A 17,596-nucleotide genomic window follows, 5' to 3' on the forward strand; every position below is an offset into this window, starting at 1 on the left:
TCCATTCCTCGCAGGCCAGTTTTCTCCTCTCCCCTAAGTCCTCCCCTCCCCCGTGGAGTTGGGCGGCAGCGCCACCTCCCCCCTTCCCCCAGACCATCCAGCTCAATGAAGCTTTCTTTGCCCGCAGGTTTAAGGCTGAGCAGCTGCGGTCAGGGAGCTGGACTTGCAAGAGGCCGTGGGGCAACAGAGCGGCCCGGGCGGTGGCCCCTGTGGCTACAGGAATCTTTCCAGCCCCCTGCTCTTCCTCTACGTCCCCAGCTAGGCGGAGTGTAAACCAGTCCCACTCTGACTGGGCTACAGGCAGGTCTGTCCAGGGGACTAAAGTTCCGAGGGCCTATTTGGCCCTGTTGGGTGCCCCAGGGAACGGGCAGTGATGACAGGACCTTCACTCTGATGTCACGTTGAGCATGTGATGTCACACGCAGCCCCCGCGCACGGGGTGCCCGGACTGTCGGGCTGAAACCACGAAGTTTCTCTAGGTGGAGCCATTTGTGCGCTTCCTGGAGATAGCGCGCCCCCCGGCGTATCTGGGGACCCTTACTCTTCCTACTTGATGCCTCCCCCTTGCTCTCCATTCTAACTGCCCGAAAGCGGACAGCGTGTGTATGTGGAACGCCTCCCACAGGCCCGGCCCCGCCCCAGCCCCGCCTCCAGCCCTGAGCCCGCTGGGCCAGGAAGCGCCGAAGGAAACGCCCGGGGACATGGACGGGGCTGTGAAGGAAGGGCCGCTCTTTTTGCAGAGTCAGCGCTTCGGGACTAAGGTAGTGGGGGGTGGGGCAGAGGATTCCTAATCCTATGGGGCCTGAGTGAGTGAAAGGGTACAGAAAGAATGGGAGGGGGCAGCAGTTGGAGAGCCGGTGAGGTTCCGGCCAAGTTGCTTTGCGACTTTGGAGAGCAGGTGTAGGGTCCAGCTATGCCCTCCTTGGTGCTGGAAAGACCGAGCGGCATCTTTCTTGGGTTTAGGAAACTTTGCCCTTCCTTGGGAAGCCCCAGACCCCTAGTTGGCCTGCGCTGTTCCCTCCTTCCCTGTCTGGGCGCGTGCTGCTCTTGCTCTCTCGCTACCTCCCCCGCATCTCTTGCTGTCTCTCTAGAAATGGAGGAAGACATGGGCTGTGCTCTACCCGGCCAGTCCCCACGGCGTAGCGCGGCTGGAGTTTTTTGATCACAAGGGGTCGAGCTCTGGAGGGGGTCGAGGGAGCTCGCGCCGCCTGGACTGTAAGGTGATCCGCCTGGCCGAGTGCGTGAGCGTAGCTCCGGTGGCCGTGGAAAGCCCCCCAGAACCGGGTGCTGCTGCCTTCCGCCTGGACACTGCGCAGCGCTCACACCTGCTGGCAGCAGACGCGCCGTCCAGCGCCGCCTGGGTGCAGACATTGTGCCGAAATGCCTTTCCGGTGAGGGAACCGGCTAGGGGCTGGGGCGAAAGGCCCTGGACCTAAGGGGCGTTGTGGTGGGGCAGTTACAGCACCCGTAGGGATGGCTGGCCCAGGATTACCCACTCTCCACCTCAGGGCAGTACTGAGGGAATCTCTTTACCACAGAAAGGAAGTTGGGCTCAGGCGCCGGTCACGAACCCACCTAAACTTTCTGCTTTGGAGATGCTGGAGAACTCACTGTACAGCCCAGCGTGGGAAGGTAGATGCTTGAGAAGCCGGGCAGGGATGGAATGGGAAGGAATGTTCTTGGGGAGTGGGTGATTAGAGGGTCCAGGACTCACAGAACAGTTCCTGGAATCTGACTTCCAAATGAGTTCTTGGACACTCTGCTCTGGAGTCCTCACTCCTGCCCTCCAGTACATTTCTGCCCAGGTGCCTGTCTAATTGTGCACTCCTTCCAGGATGCCAGTTCTGGGTAACCGTACAGAAGACGGAGGCCTCTGAGCGCTGTGGCCTGCATGGTCCCTATGTGCTGAGGGTAGAGGCTGAGAGGCTGACTCTCTTGGCTTTGGGAGCCCAGGGTCAGATCCTGGAGCCGCTTCTTTCCTGGCCTTACACTCTGTTGCGCCGCTATGGCCGAGACAAGGTACAGGGGCTGTCAGGGAGGACCTTCAGGGAGGGCTTCTGGGCTGGACATCTGAAAGCCAGGTGGGGCAGGACCAGAAGGTGGGAAGCTCTGCCCTCTGGATCTCTCTTTCCTTTCACACTCTCTGACCCAACCTCTACCCGCAAAAGGTCTATCTTTGTAGTTAGACTAGTTCAAGCTCTGTGCCTCACCAGATCTGACCTCCTGGTTATCTGCTTCCCTCCATACCCTCCTTAGGTCATGTTCTCTTTTGAGGCTGGTCGCCGTTGCCCCTCTGGCCCTGGAACCTTCACCTTCCAGACTGTACAAGGAAATGACATATTTCAAGCAGTTGAGACTGCCATCCAACAGCAGAAGGCCCAGGGAAAAGTGGGACCAGGGCAAGAGGTCCTCAGTGCTGACTCTCATGAAGGGGAGGTGACAGAGGTGAAGCTGGCTTCTGCTCCTATCCCCCAGGAGCCCCAAGGCAGCACCCCAGCCCTGTATGCTGAGCCCTTAGACTCCTTGCGCATTCCTCCAGGTCCTGCACAGGACTCTTTATACTCAGACCCGGTAGACAGTACCCCTTCTCAGGCAGCAGAGGGGGTACAGGCGAAGAAACCTCTCTACTGGGATTTGTTTGCGCATGTGCAGCAGCAGTTGCAGAAGACCACGCTGACAAACACTAAAGAGGACCCCATCTATGATGAACCTGAGGGTCTGGCCATAGCCCCTCTCCGGGGCCTTTATGATCTTCCTCAGGAGCCCAAGGATGCATGGTGGTGTCAAGCTCGGGCAAAGGAGGAGGGTTACGAGCTCCCCTACAACCCTGCCACTGATGACTATGCCGTGCCACCCCCTCGGAGCACAAAGCCCATCCCAGCTCCCAAGCCCCAGGGCCTGGCCTTCCCCGAACCTGGTACTGCAGTTGGTAGTGGGAGCAAAGGCCACAGCTCAAACACTGCCTTATATAGCCAGGTCCAGAAGAGTGGAGCCTCACGGGGCTGGGACTGTGGGCTCTCTAGAGCAGGTACTGAAAGGACTGGGGTCAAGTCAGAGGGCTCCACCTGAGAAGGTAATTGACAAGAGGACCATGGCACCATGGCACTAGGGATGAGAAAATCCTGTTAGAATGGAGCAGGAACCAGAGAGTGGGAGGGTCCTCTTTAGACATCCTAGGAAGTGGAACAGATGGTAGGGCTGAGGGATGAGCTGTGGGGAACATTAGCACCCCTAAGCCATCCCTCTCCCAAAGGAATAGACAGCTGCTGCACCAGGTGTGGGGGAAGGGGTACTTGATCAGAGTGGGTGCAGAGCTAGGGGCCTGTATGGAAGCTGCCTGGATCCTTACCCCCCTGTATTGTTTTTGCCAGAGATATATTTTTAAAAATTTAAAGATCTGCATTAAAGTCAGTTTGGGTTTAAGAGGTCTCTGTGTGTGAACAGGCACAGAAGGGACACTGGCAGGGTGTGCTGGGTGGGTATGCAGGGATCAAGAGGAGAACCAGAATGTAGTGGGGACCATGGAAAGAGGGACGGCCTCAGAGAGGGAAGCCTGCAATGTGTCAGGTAATCAAAGTGACCCAGGTAGTCAAGACAAACTGACCTTGGCTGGGCTTTCACTCTGTACCTGGGTCAGCTGTAGGACATCAACCCTCAGTCTCCCCCACTGCCCCTCTGTGAGAACTGATAACGAGCTGTGTATTATAGGGTGTTTTGTATGAAACGAATACATTTCTCAAGTATTTAGTATACTATGAAGCACAGAGAAAGTGTTTTTTTCTAATGATAGCTCTTATTCTGTGGAAGGAGAGTGCTGACAGGAAGGTGGGCAGGTATGAGAGGAGAACAGAGAGGGAGGTGGCCTATTTCATACCATCCGTTCCCTCTTCTTGGCCATATGATATTGCACTTCCCTCCACTTTGCATGTAGGTACCAAGCACCAAACACTTGACTGGAGCTCGAGGGAACTGCAGTGGGGTGGGTATACTGGGAAGGGAACCAGTTCTGGAATGAGGCTTGGTTTCAGTCCTTGTTTTTCATGACCTTTGCAACTTTATTCTTGTTCCTGCTTTCTGGTTTCCTGAAGGTGACCTGACCTCATGCACCTGTTTACATAGAGCTATAAGAAGAAATTCTGGGCTAGGAATACTCCTTAACAATGGTGGAAGCTTACTATACATTTAATCTCCATTTGTACGAACAATATCAAATGACCCAGAAGAAAATGATAGTCCCTGCTGGAGAAAGGACAGGCTTGGGTGTGTTGAGAGGGGTGGGGCAACACACTGAAGACAAGGTGGGGAAGGAGGCTCTGTTTCTTGGTCAGCTTGAGCTCCTTAAGTCTCAGGTGGATAGAAGGCAGATCTGATCACAGAGTTACTTTGTAAGCCTTGGCATAAACATGGTTGAACAGGGACACTGTGCTCTGGTGCTGGTGACTCAGGGCTGGGAGGGATACTCTTCTTCTGGTTCCGAAAGCAGGAAGAAGTCTTCTGAGGAAGCTTTGCTAGCTGCTGGCATCTTGGGGGCTCTGCCCGGAGCTGGAGTCACTGGCAGGGGGACCACTGTGGCTCGAACTCGGTTGGTTGGCAGCTGCCCAGCCTGAAAATTTAGCAACTAGAGCCTTCTCTGAAGACCATACAGTTCCTCAGGGCCATATCTTGTTAACTCCTGGGCATCCTGCCCTCACTCCTTTACACATCTTATCTTTGGAGTGTCACCCTCAAGGCCCAGGCCAGTGCTGTGGAGTCCCCTGGACTGCAGCCTTTACAGAACCTTCTCCTTACCCAGTGTCCCTCCCCTGTCAGCTTGCCCACCAAACTAACAGGGTGGGCTCTGCTCCATGCATCTGACCATTGCACTGACTTCTAGGTGGACTGAGTTTAGAAACAGTCTACTCTTGTAATTTTAGCTAAGACAAATATGGGAGTTTTCTACATGCTTTGCTACTGGGAAATTAGGACAAAATTAGTAAGGGCAAAATATTATATAGAACATGAATCTCATACAAATAATTTACCTTCAACTTTTCACTTCAAACCTTGTCACCAAAGCCCTGTCTCCAAGCTATTGACCTTGGTCAGCCTCCAACTTCCTATCTGTTCAGTGAGCACAACACTTACCTTGTTGGGATGCTGGGAGGATTAAATGGGGGAAAATATGTAAAAGAACTAATCATAAAACCTGGCATATGACTGGTGCTCTGTATATGTCACTTTCCTTTCCCTTGGGAAGTTCTTTTCCTACCATTCCCCTGGCCGTTTCTTTCACTGAGGGCTATAGTTATGATTCCAGTGTAGCCAGTTTGCTTAATGAGAATGGTCTGTTAGGTGACTATTAGAATTATCATAAACACTACACTTAAAACACCTAAGCATGATTATATGTAAATGCCTAAGCAGACCAGCCTCCCTACCCAGCAGGAGTGATTTTGCTGGTCTTTTTTCCCTCCTTATTCACTCGGTTCTCCTTGCCACTTGAAGTAGGATTGGGGAGGAGGCTGTTTGCTCCTGTGGGTAAGAATGTTGGGGCTGTGGCTGGAGAGATCTCTGGGCATAGAGGGGAGGAAGGGTTGTGAGGAAGTAGAGGGAAGAAGGAGAGCTATACCTTTTTTGGACCCTGGCTTTCCCAGCTCGGGTAGAGCCACCCATAAGGCTTGGCAAAGGTGCTGCTCAGGTGTGAGTACAGGTGGCTTTGAACCTGCAGGGGGTTATAGGTGGGCTCCAGTTCCAGGCTGTCCAGTATGCTCTGAGGAAGAGAGGAGAACCTTCAACAGGGAACTCGAGGTCACAAAACACAGACACCCTAAAGAGACTGGTGAGTGTGAGAGGCTGGAGAAAGTGTTGAGACTCAGTGCTACAGTAGGACCTGTGAACAGGTGAATCTTAGGGGTGTTTTGCCTGAGGCCTGAGTGCTTATGAAGTGTCAGACAAAAGGACAGAAGTAGCGGTTAGGGGTCTGAACATACTGGCCCCAGAAAGCATTTCACTGGGTTCTGAGAGGGGCTGGAGCATCCAAGAGGGTACAAGGGATCTAGTGTGGGCAGCAGGAGGAGGTGTGTCCTCAGGTTACACATAGGGTGGGGGTGCTCTAGTCTGTAAAGCGAGTATATGCAGTTCCTGGCCTGAGGTGAGCAGAGGAGAGGCAGGGAGTGCCAAAGGAGCACAGCACTCCTGAACAGTCAGGTTTTCCGGCCACAACATCCTGTGCCAGGAACCTCTGGCCCTGAAGTGAGACACTGAGTGAGCCGTGGCTACTTGTGTCCACCTCTCTCTGTATCCCGGTGGCTGCCAAACTGAGCACACAATCCCAGGCTCTGTCCTTCTGTATGTCAGCCCTCCATCCAGCACTGATGTGGTTCCAATTCTCCCATCTAGAGCCTCCCCTCCCACTTCCAGCCTGGGGAAGCTAGCAGGAAATACAGAATCCAGAAACAGAGAAGAGAGGAGGAGAATTTTCTTTCAGAGCTGTTCACTCCTTTGCACTGGAGTCTTATTTTGAGGCCCTTCTTAATCTTTGTGCCAACGCTGGCTGTCTTTTACTTCATTTCCCAATGAGCAGGAAGAGATGGCACTAACACAAGTACATACACATGTGAACACATGGATGTGCACTGGTGGAGCTACACACTAAGGCTCAGGCATGCCACCAACCCAGAGACCCAGCACATATACACTTAGGGATACCAAAAACAAACAAAAAACCCAACACACACACACACACACACACACACAGACATACAGACACAGACACACACACACACACACACACATGTGCACACACACAAAGACACAAAAATCCATTCAAAGGTTCATATTTCTTGGGCATCTTCCTTTACTCTCCTCTCCTTTCTTTTTTCCTCTGCCTTCTAGACTGTCTTTTCCTTCCTCTTTCATTTCTAATGTATTCATCACCCTCTTCCAACTTCAGTTACCTCTCTATGGTAGAACTGCAGGATAGAGGGGCAAGATAGCCAGCTGATGGTCAAAATAACCAAAACCCTGGAGTTGGACCTACCCTGTACTGACGTCTCTTGACTCCGTTCTCTCTTGCTTGCTACCTGGTCTTTCTTCTGAGACACATCTCCTTTTCTCCTTCACAGTTACCCACTCGTGCTCATTTTAGTCAGATTTTAGGGGTGTGTGTGCCTGCACATGCATATGTGTCTCATGCTCCTCCAGGATGGTACTAATACCCACTTATACCACTGACCTTTTTTTCCTCAGTTATCTCTTCTCAAACGTTATTTCCCTCAGGTCAGTCTTCCATTTCATTTCTCACGTTGCTGCCTTAATCTAAGCATCGATTTCCTCTCACCAGCCATTTCCTATCCCCTCCTTCTACAACCCCCCGTCCACATCCATTCTCTCAGGGGTTTATTCCTCTCACTTATCTCTTTCTATCTGTCCCATAGGACCTGGGCTCCACTTACCTCCACAATCTTGAGACTATCTTCAGGTGGGTCGTCAGGCAGCACAGGAAAGGGGCTGGGCAGCATCAGTTCCCGAGTGGCTACTGCCTTCACCAGAAGTGTGAGGGAGCGTGATGGTACAATCACATAGAAAGTACTGGCAAGGATTCTCTGGCTGTGTCCTAGGCTCGGGGGTTCCCCTTTGGCTAACAGCAGCCATTCTCTTTTCTGAAACAAGAACATACATAAATACTGTTTTATATTTAGCATTTGGTACATTTTGAGAATCACTCCCAGTTGAGGCTTCCCTGAGCTCCTTTGTGGGTGTTGAGAAGGGCAGAGCCATTTCTCTGAGGTCTTGATAGAGAGGAACCTCCTGCCTGAATCACAAATAAAATAAAGTACTACTTTTCCTCCTTGTTGAGGATATGCCAGAGAGAGAGCATACACAAAAAAATGAACAATGGAAACACAAATTAAGAAATACTCTTCAACTTAGTTGATGTTCATCCCATATAGATTACTATTCAGTGGTGAATGTGGAGTATCAAGAATTATAATTTTTCCTATAATCAGTTTTTTTTTGGTGCTGAGAATCAAACCCAGGGCCCCTACTATGCTAAGCATGAGTTCTATCATGGAGCTACTCCCCACTTCAGCCAAGAACTGTAATTCTTTGTTTTTGCGACAGGATCTCACTATGTAGTTCAGGCTGGTCTTGAACTCACAATGTAGCCCAGGCTGTCCTCAAACATGTCGATTCTCCTACCTCAGCCTCAGTCTGGTTGCCACCACACCTGGCAAGAATTATAATTCTGAAAAGTAATCTTGTGGGCTGGGGATGTAGTTCAGTGGCACCATGCCTGGTACTGGGAGGAGAGGGAGGGAGTCAGGAGGCAGAGGAGACAACAATGAATAAAATGCTGATCTTATGGTCAGCCTATCAAAAGTAGTATTGAAACAGAGACTTGTATAAGGTGGTGTAGACATTCAGGTTTTATTTTGAGGTCAAGGAAGTCTAACTGAATTTAGAATGGGCTGATTGGGGTATGTCCCTGGAATGCCCAGAGAAGGTTTAAGAAAGTTCTCCAAGCAGTCTGCAGAGTGTGAGGAGGAGGAGAAAGAAGAGGAGGTGGGGGGGGGAGGAGAGAGAGAGAGAGAGAGAGGAGTAGGGAGAGAGGAAAACTCTGGTAAAACAAGGCTGCAGTAGGTGGGGCCAGGACCTTTGGGATCTAGTCACAGGACAAAGCAAAAAACACAGCAGCTCTGTGAATGAATTATTGTAGCACTTTACTGCATACCATGAAGATGACAGGTTAGTGGAAGGCTGAAGAGAAGAGACAAGCAGAATTATAAACAGATTTTGTAGGTTACCCTTTTAGATGAGGCATGGAAATGAGGCAACTTTCTGTGGTACTTTTCCAACGAAAACCGCAAAACCCCAGGAAATAGGGAGTCAGAATGGTTACAATTATCTATAAATTGTGACTTGTTGCTGGGATGATCATCAGTTACAACTTGCACAAACCCAACAGTCTCCCTTATATATAAGATGAAAAACACTAGTTCTACCCACTTATGCTAGACTTATATGAAAAGTTGGGAGAAATACGGTTAGAAGGAAGGCTCAAAGAAAAAGATTTTAAGGGGAAAAATATCAATGTCTTATGGAAGACAAGTGGAAAATGATACAGGGATCATTGGATTGATGTGGTGTTGGAATTACACTTGCTATGGCATTGCATTTACACCCAGAAGGAATGCTCTGGGATGGCAGTGGAAAGGCCTGAGGCTCTGACCCTTCAAAGCAGTGCTATCCCCCCCTGCAGCACAGAACTCCAAGGAATCTGGTAAATACTATCAAGCTATAGGAAACCTATTAATGGGCTGGGGATTTGGCTCAGTGGTTCTGCAGCCTGCCTTGCAAGTGCAAGGGCCTGAATTCGATCCCTGGTACAAAAAAAAAAAAAGAAAAAAAAAGGAAACATGTTAATATTTCCAGGATCAGGATGAGGTGTGTACTGTTTTTCTGGTTGGTGACCTCTTTGTGGTAGTGATGGACAGATAATTCTAAAGGTTTGGTGCTGCCTCACTAAAGGATTTTTATTTTGGAGGGTAGATAATTTGAGCATGGAAAAATTAATCATAACCATAATTATAATCAAAATATTAATGGAATGCTTACTGGGTGCCAGGGATTGAGATAAGAACTTTATGGATCCCATAGAAATGCATGCTTTCTTAGCATTTTGCTTATATTGAGGTATGTTGTCTTCCTAAAGGACGGTCCAAAATGTGATGGGAAGTCTTCCTTATACTTACAAAAATTCATCAAGTTGGAAATGAATGATATCGAAATCATGACACGTGTACATGGAAATATCTGCATGCCCAGGACATGACCTTTTTAAGCCTGAAAGAGCTAACTAGGAAGTTGCAGGGTATTCTATTTCAGTGGGCTCAAGAAAATTACAATAAGGCTCAAGATTTGGGTCCCCTATCACTTCTTCCCTCTTTCCTTCCCTTCCTTCCTCTCCCTTCTCCCCGCCCCCATTACTGGGGACCAAACTCAGGGCCTTATGCTTTTAAGATAGGTATGGTACCACTGAGCCACATCCCCGGCCCTCTTCCTGCCTTCTTTTGAGACAGGGTCTTGCTCTGTAGTTCACACTGGCCTATATAGCCCAGGCTGGCTTTGAACTCACAATTTTACTGCATCAGACTCCCAAGCATTGGGATTACAGGTGTGGGCCACCACACCAGGCTATTTTTTTAAATCTTCTATTTTACACTAGTTTATGAATGTGCTTATTAAAATTTATTGAGCACCTATTTTGTTCCATGCAGTAAGTATGGGGGCTTAGAAATTCATTAGAAATGTTTCTTGTCTTCTTATAGTTTACAATAAAATAAGGGGGTAGCCATACATGGTGGTACATGCCTATAATTCTAGCACTCAAGAGGCTGAGGCAGGAGGATCACCACGAGTTAAAGGGATACCTGGGCCACATAGTGAGTTTAAGGCCAGCCTGAACTACACAGTGAGACCTTGTCTAAAAAAAAAATTTAAGGGGGAAGAGCTATAAACTAACATTTGTCAAAGTTTTAGGGTGATTCACTTCTTTGGTTTCCCTGATTTTAGTATCGACAGGGCCAGGATATCTCAGGCTTGGACAAGGATATCTCAGGCTTGGACAAATCAGTATGGTCAGTCATTCTTAGATTTCACTGACATGATGCAAGGGGCTAAAACAATGGCCACTGAGACAAGATGTTAGGGAGTATAGGGGGGATGAATAATGTATGTTAAATGTACAAATGGATATGCCCAAACCCACTAGTTAGTATAACTAATATACTCTAAAACAAAAACAAAAACAAAAACAAGTGAGAGGTTTGGGGTATATAGCTCAGTTGTAAAGTACTTGTCTAGCATGAACAAAGCCCTGGGTTTGATAAAACCAAAACAAAAACTAGAGTTATCTACTGAAAATCTTTAATCAGAAGATAACCCCAATCTGATTCATCGTTTGTATGTGTGGTTCCTGCATTTATTAGCCACAGGGTAAGGGGGAGGAAGAAAACCCCAATTTATCTTTCTCACCCTTATATATCTTTTCTATAGATCTTGCTGTGGCTTGAGTGTTTATATCCCTTCAGAATTCATAATTAAAACCCTACTCCTTAGTGTGATGTTATCTGGAGATGGACCCTTGGGGAAGTAATTAGGTCATGAGGGTTGGAGCCCTCAAGATGGCATTAGTGCCCTTAAAAGAAAGCTTTTTTTCTCTGCTGCCTTCCGCCTGAGGATACAGCGAGATGACCATCTGAAAACTGTGAAGTAAAGTCCTCATCAGACAGCAGATCTACTGGTACCTTGATCATGGGATTCACAACTTCAAGGACTATGATAATAAATGTTTTTTGTTTATGCCAAAAATAAAAAGATGCTAGGGACTAAAACATGGCAAACGATGGCAGTGACATTTCTTGTATCTTAGCATTAAGGCACAAGCTCATACCTGCTACATTGTGAGGTAATAAATCTTTGAATGTTGCACATGGAAATCTTTTGATGCTAGAATTGAGTCTATTGATTTTGAAGCAATAAGCTTCTGTTAGGTAACTGTTCTGCAGAAATGTCTGTAGTCTCTCAAAAGTCAGTCCTGATGTGGGGACTGTCAGAGGACTAGAAAGAGAATGCACAACTGAAATGATTTTTAAAAATGCTTTAATGCCTAGTGTAGTGGTGTATGCCTATAATCTCATCACTTGAGCAGTGGAGACAGGAGGATTGCCATGAGTTCAAGACCAGCCTTGGCTACTGGTGAGTTTAAAGAAAGAAAAAAAAGAATGCTTTAAAAGTCATACAATGATACATAGAGAGATTGGCCAGAGACTCTGGAAGATAGGCAACATTTTAGATGAACATATTAATTTCTATTCAATTCCAGGAGCATTGAGAAAAAATGAGAAGTAGAGAAGTTGAATTTTAAGGTCCCTCTTTAAAGATTTGAATTTATAGTCTTTTCCTGGTCAGTGATTAATGGCACCATAGACTTGAAGTCTAGGGCCCAGGTTTGAAGTTCAACTCATGGGCTAACTTGCTAGACCAGGAAGTTGCACATATAAAGGATATGATTAACTGCCATAGCAGGTATTTGAAGCTGAGAAAAAAAGTAGTGTCTGGGGATGTCCCAGAAGACCAGCCTTTGAGGTCCTCAAATTGAGAAATGCTTAATGATTGTAGATGACTGTTAAGTACTTTAGAATCCCAGGTTTGAAGTTCAACTCATGGGCTAACTTGCTAGACCAGGAAGTTGCACATATAAAGGATATGATTAACTGCCATAGCAGGTATTTGAAGCTGAGAAAAAAAGTAGTGTCTGGGGATGTCCCAGAAGACCAGCCTTTGAGGTCCTCAAATTGAGAAATGCTTAATGATTGTAGATGACTGTTAAGTACTTTAGAATATAAGGAACTTTGCTGCAAGCCCAGGAAACTCAGACTTTATGAAGTGGGACTCTCTTTAGAATAGCTGTGGACAGGGAGAGTTGAATGGCATTTCACACTTCAAGGTTAGCCTGACTAAAGTCAGTCTCCCCCACTCCTTTCCCTACCTTCTAAGGCCCCAGGGAGGCTGTGAAGGAAGGTGTGGCAGCCTCTCACAGTTGGCCACCACTCCACTCCCCTCTCTGCCCATTGTTTAGTCTTCAGTTATGGTCTGGGGGGGATCATGTGACCTAGATTTAAATAGTAAAACATAAGCAGAAGTTGCTGGGTGAGTCTTCAGGGAAAGATTTATAATATGCTGACAGACCTTTTGCCTCTATACCATACCCCCTTTTTCTCCAAAGGACAGGATTTGGTCTTAAGGTGTAGTAGCTATCTATGGCCATGAGATAACAGGCATTAGGATGATGTCCACCTGCTAAGAGTGCTGGCACATAAAAATGGAAAAAGTCCTGCCCTTGATAGTCTCATTAATCAACTGCTTGAAGCCTTGAAATTGTCCCCAAGCTATTTGTTACATGAGGAAAATAAACTCTTATTTACTTTACAATTGGATTTTGTAGTTGTTGTTAGTTGTAGTCAAATAGAGTCCTTATGGATACCAAAGGGAAGGAAAATGTGCTACAGTACTTGCTTCTGGGTGTATAGCTGGGACAGGAGTGAGAAGAACAATTTTAGTGGCCCTGGTGTAGTCCTTGTCAGGAGGGGAGTTCATTATACCACATGAAAGCTTTGATCTCATCAAAATAACACTTACTTGATCTGCCAGCAATATGATGGCCTGAGACTAAATTCAGTGTTCAATTAAGCACTGACCAACCCTTGAGTGGGAGTGTTTCAGAGGCAGCCAGTAAGAGCAAAAAGAAGCAAGAGCACTCATTTTGCTTTGCTTGAGAGATACATTTCATTGGCATAATGTACACAGGAAGAGAAACTACAGGTAATTAATGGGGGGCGTCTTTGGAAACTGGAACTGTATCAGGACGAAATTTAACTAATTTGGTATTATTGGCTGCTTTCACCCTAGAAAGGAAGGAACTAGGCAGGAAGAAGAAGCAGCAGCTACAATGTCTGATAGTTTGCTGTTTTCATACTGGCTTTTATAAAGGGGATCAGAAAATGATAAAAGGGATTCCAGGGCTGGGGAGTAGTTCAGTGGTAGAGGATTTGCCTAGCATGAGAGACACCCTGGGTTCAATTCCCAGAACTGAAAAAAATGGAATTCCAAAGCTCCCCCAAACACATTATATATTCTTTCAAGTGAACATAGAACATTCAGTGTATTTTCTCCAACCACAGTGGAATGAAATTAGAAATCAATAATGAAAGCAAGGGAGGGCAGGGATAAGGAGAAAAAATGAGAACCAAAAACCTGTCATGTAAAGGTACAAGATACCAATGATGAATGTAACTGTACTGTCTACCTAAAATGTACCAATAAACTCAATGAGGAAAAAAAATAATGAAAGCAATTTGGAAAATTTACAAATATGTAATATAAATGGTCAATAAATATATGAAAAAATGTTCAACATTTTTTCTCTGGCCATTAGGTAATGTAAATTGAAACAATACTAAGACTATCTTACTCTGCAAAACTATAATATATAATATATAATCTATCTCATCCCCCCACATACAAAGACACACACACACACACACACACACACACACACACACACACACCCTCAATAAAATACCAGAAAACCAAATCCAGCAACATTATTTTTCTTGAGACGGTATTTCTATGTAGTTCAGGCTGGACTTCAATTCACTATGTAGCCCAAGCTAGCCTCAAACTGTGGCAATCCTCTTGCTCCAGCCTTCCAAATGCTAAGATTACAGGTGTGTGCTACCATACTCAGCTCAGCAAAATTTAAAAAGAAGTCTATTCCATAAGCAAATCTGATTTATCCTAGGAATATCCGAATCAATCAACATAATATTGTATGTCAATAGAATAAAGGATAAAACCTCCATAATCATCCAGTATATGCAGGAAAAGCATTTGACAACATTCAATACTCATTTTATGATAAAAAACTTAACAAACTAGAAATAGGATAAAACTTGCTCAACCTGATAAAAGCCTCCATAAAAAGCTCACAACTGGGCTAGGGATTTAGCTCAGTGGTTCCGCTGCCTGCCTCACAAGCTCAAGGACCTGAGTTTGATCTCCGGGACACACACACACACAAAAAAAGCTCACACTAACCTCATATGCAGCAGACTGGGTGCTTTGTTCCCCTAAAGCAAGAACAAGACAAAAATGCCACTTGTATGCATTATAATGGAGGTATGTTGAAGACCAAAGGGGCATTTTCCATATTTGATGAACTGTTCTAGGCTCTTAGGATTCTGAGTATGATCCTAGGAGGAGAGGTACCCATAAATGTACTGGATGTGTTAACATCCTTATACCTGAGAACTAATATTTTCTAAATTTGACTGAAAAAAACATAGTAATGTGACATTTCTCACATCAGAGAACTATGGTGTGATTCATACTATTATCAGTGTTATGAAGATTAACATAGATGTGGCATCAGTTATATGGTTGGAGAAGTAAAATAAATGAGTGAGGCAGGGTGTGGTGGGAGCAGTAAAGTCTTCATAATGAAGGCATTTAAGCAGAATCTGGAAAAAATGAGTAGATCTTTGTCAGGTGGACAGATGTTAAGAGAAAGGAAGCAGTATAAAAAAAAGGCGTGGAGGCATGAAACAGTTACCATATTTGGGGAACACTTAGTAATTTATTAGTGTGGTTGGAGTAGAAAATGGAAGAATCATGGTGAAGGATGAAGCAAGAGAAACAGATAAGGCTGGTCACAGGAAGCCCAGTGACCTTATTCTAGTCTGCGGTCCTAGCACTTACTGCCTCCACAGACTTTTACCTTCAAACCTCATTCGGTTCATTAAAAGAAAAGAAAAAAAAAAAAAGCTCCTGACCTGCCATCACCCCACGCTCAGGTTGAAATCTTGGTCTGGATTCTTTACCTATACTGCCAAGGACTTTCCGTTTCTCCACCCATTTACAGCCCAACCAGCTTACTGCCTGTGTACTTAGACTCCTGCTGGACACATCCTGGCTGGAATCTTGTCTCTTCTGTGGCCAATTAGGGCAGACATGGCCTGGAAACCTCTGGAATGTGTCTCTAGAGAATCTGACATTTTAAGTAGGAAATTGAAAGACTTACATGGTATTTTCATTTCTTTTTCTAGTTCACACAGGCATGACTTTGTAAGAGAAATTAGGATGTGGAAAATGAGTCACTAGCTACATAACTGGGACTACACAGTAGGCTTTGGTACTTGAAATGATATTTTCCTGGCAATGGATAGAGTCACCTCATAAAATCTTGGAAAACATTAATTTTATTTATTTATATATTTATTCCATACTACATTCCATAAAAATAGTTATGCCATCTTAGAAAAATGCAACAGCCCAGAAAAGAAAAGCAATTAGGGAGATTGAGCAAAAGAAAAATAAGGGGAGGGCAATAATACTGTAAAGCTACAGAAATACAGACCAACTTTTACTAGAAAGGACCTGCATAGCTTTTCCTAATATAAAGTTTGGGACACACTGTGTGCAGGTCCTCACTGAATGGTGAATATTTTTCAGAGACCTGCAACGAACACTAGAATGAATTTCATGTGGCTGAAGAGCAGTTTAGAATTCTGGAACTGACCAGCCCTTCTGGGTGCCATCCCATCTACCATTTACTCTTTGGGCCTCAGTTTCCTCATCTGTGAAATAGGGATAATAATTCTTATCTTATAGAATGGTTATGGGGATAAACTAATAGTTATGAAGTGTTTAGAACTCTGATAGTCATACAGTACACACCAATTTAAAAAATTTAACATACATTTAGTAATTTCATCGAAAGTTTATTCAATTTTGTTAAAACTAATTTAATAATTCTCAGATATAGATCTGTAAAAGCATCAAAGAATGCTGTCAAAGCCACATAAAATACCTGATCAAACAAAATAATCCACAAGAAAGACAGAAAGATACAATTTTCAAGTAAAAAATTAGGGGATGGAAATAACACTCAAGGTTGCAGTGACTAAGGCTCAGAGTATGTGTAAAATGTAATCTGAAAAGTTACACATTTATAGTTGAGGAATAAGGGTTGGTTGGCATTAATAATAAGCATTCAATTATTGCAGTGTAGATTTTGTTTAGAAAAACTGCTTCAAAGAATAAAGGGTAGCCAGGTGTGGTGGCGCATGCCTGTAATCGCAGCACTCAGGAGGCTGAGGCAGGAGGATCACTGTGAGTTCAAGACCAGCCTGGGCTACATAGTGAGTTCTAAGTCAGTATCAACTATATAGTGAGACCCTGTCTCAAAACAAACAAATAAACAAACAAAAAACCAAACACCAAACAAACAAAAAAGATTAAGGGTAGAGGAAGAGACATCATTAAACTGAGCTATACTTATACTGCTAAGAACCTAAGCTTGAGAGTGAAAACATGGTGGAGACAGTCAACTGGCTGAGAGTAAATTAGAAAATGCACCATATGTCTAGTCATATGGTAAACAAAGAATAAATGAGCATTTAATAAACATCCATTTATGCATCTGGGTGGGTTGTAGTAGCTAGTAGTAGACTTGTTTTCCTGTGCAGAACAGAAATGCTGGGTAATTTATAGAGACCACCTTTGTTAGAAGGTGGTAAGGAGTGGCAGAGGTAGCTCAGTCTGGAGAGGGAAGAATCCAGAGGGAAGAGGATAATACTGCAGCTTCTCTACCCTGAAGGTACATGTTGATTCTGGGTTGCAGAGGCAGGTGTGGTGCTAGAGGCGCTCAAAATCTGGGGTTTTCATCTGTTGAGGCACTTGCAGGGGAACACAGAAACCAACAGATCTTTTGAGGGAGACCTGAGGGTGGCTAGGCCAGTTTTCCATTTAGCATATTTGTCAAATACTAGGGCTAGATGGGTCAGGAGGCAAAAACACTTGTAAAAATTCTCCAAAGAATTTGTGTTTTAACAGACTTGGGAGACATTGCTTAGAGTTGAGACCTTCCAAGGAGAAAGGGTACATAGTACACCAGAATTTTAGCTGAGAACTCTGGAAGGCCAGAACAAACCATGAGCAGATTAAGACTTAGTAGGACATCCACCCAGGCTTGACTCAGCACAGTCTCTGAGTG

General features: G+C 45.4%; 2 protein-coding genes across 7 annotated transcripts in view; one reads left to right on the plus strand and one right to left on the minus strand.

Moving 5' to 3' along the window:
* The first annotated feature begins 460 nt into the window (after nt 1–460).
* Nucleotides 461–3,833, plus strand: Dok1 (docking protein 1). 4 transcript variants are annotated; one of them, XM_010631595.3, is made up of 5 exons: nt 468–761; nt 1,092–1,391; nt 1,539–1,632; nt 1,835–2,019; nt 2,257–3,833. In XM_010631595.3, exons 1-5 carry the CDS (start codon nt 606–608, stop codon nt 3,067–3,069), a joined length of 1,548 nt encoding a protein of 515 aa, XP_010629897.1. In that variant the 5' UTR covers nt 468–605; the 3' UTR covers nt 3,070–3,833. The 4 variants fall into 4 exon arrangements, with proteins under 4 accessions (XP_019064108.1, XP_010629897.1, XP_010629898.1 ...); XM_019208563.2 differs by lacking the exon at nt 1,835–2,019 and having other exon boundaries at nt 461–761; nt 2,257–2,354; XM_010631596.3 differs by lacking the exons at nt 1,539–1,632; nt 1,835–2,019 and having other exon boundaries at nt 470–761.
* A 158-nt stretch (nt 3,834–3,991) lies between these two features.
* Nucleotides 3,992–17,596, minus strand: part of M1ap (meiosis 1 associated protein) — a 79,749-nt gene continuing 66,144 nt past the window's right edge. For all 3 annotated transcript variants that reach the window (XM_033765027.1, XM_010631593.2, XM_010631594.2), the window contains exons 8-10: nt 7,434–7,640; nt 5,609–5,749; nt 3,992–4,603 (exon numbers count right to left, since the gene is read on the minus strand). In XM_033765027.1, the coding sequence (XP_033620918.1) occupies nt 4,442–4,603; nt 5,609–5,749; nt 7,434–7,640 (510 nt within the window). In that variant the 3' untranslated portion in view covers nt 3,992–4,441. The remainder of the gene's footprint in view (nt 4,604–5,608; nt 5,750–7,433; nt 7,641–17,596) is intronic.

The sequence above is a fragment of the Fukomys damarensis genome, unplaced genomic scaffold, assembly GCF_012274545.1.
Source record: "Fukomys damarensis isolate Sample0158 unplaced genomic scaffold, DMR_v1.0_HiC HiC_scaffold_2, whole genome shotgun sequence".
Taxonomy (NCBI): Eukaryota; Metazoa; Chordata; class Mammalia; order Rodentia; family Bathyergidae; genus Fukomys; species Fukomys damarensis.

What these genes read in the sequence shown, in the direction of transcription:
- Dok1 (XM_010631595.3), top strand. Translation starts at nt 606, where the DNA reads ATGTGGAACGCCTCCCACAGGCCCGGCCCCGCCCCAGCCCCGCCTCCA. An exon ending in GTCAGCGCTTCGGGACTAAG is followed by an intron (nt 762 to 1,091) that starts GTAGTGGGGGGT and finishes CTGTCTCTCTAG; the next exon opens with AAATGGAGGAAGACATGGGC. An exon ending in TGTGCCGAAATGCCTTTCCG is followed by an intron (nt 1,392 to 1,538) that starts GTGAGGGAACCG and finishes TCTTTACCACAG; the next exon opens with AAAGGAAGTTGGGCTCAGGC.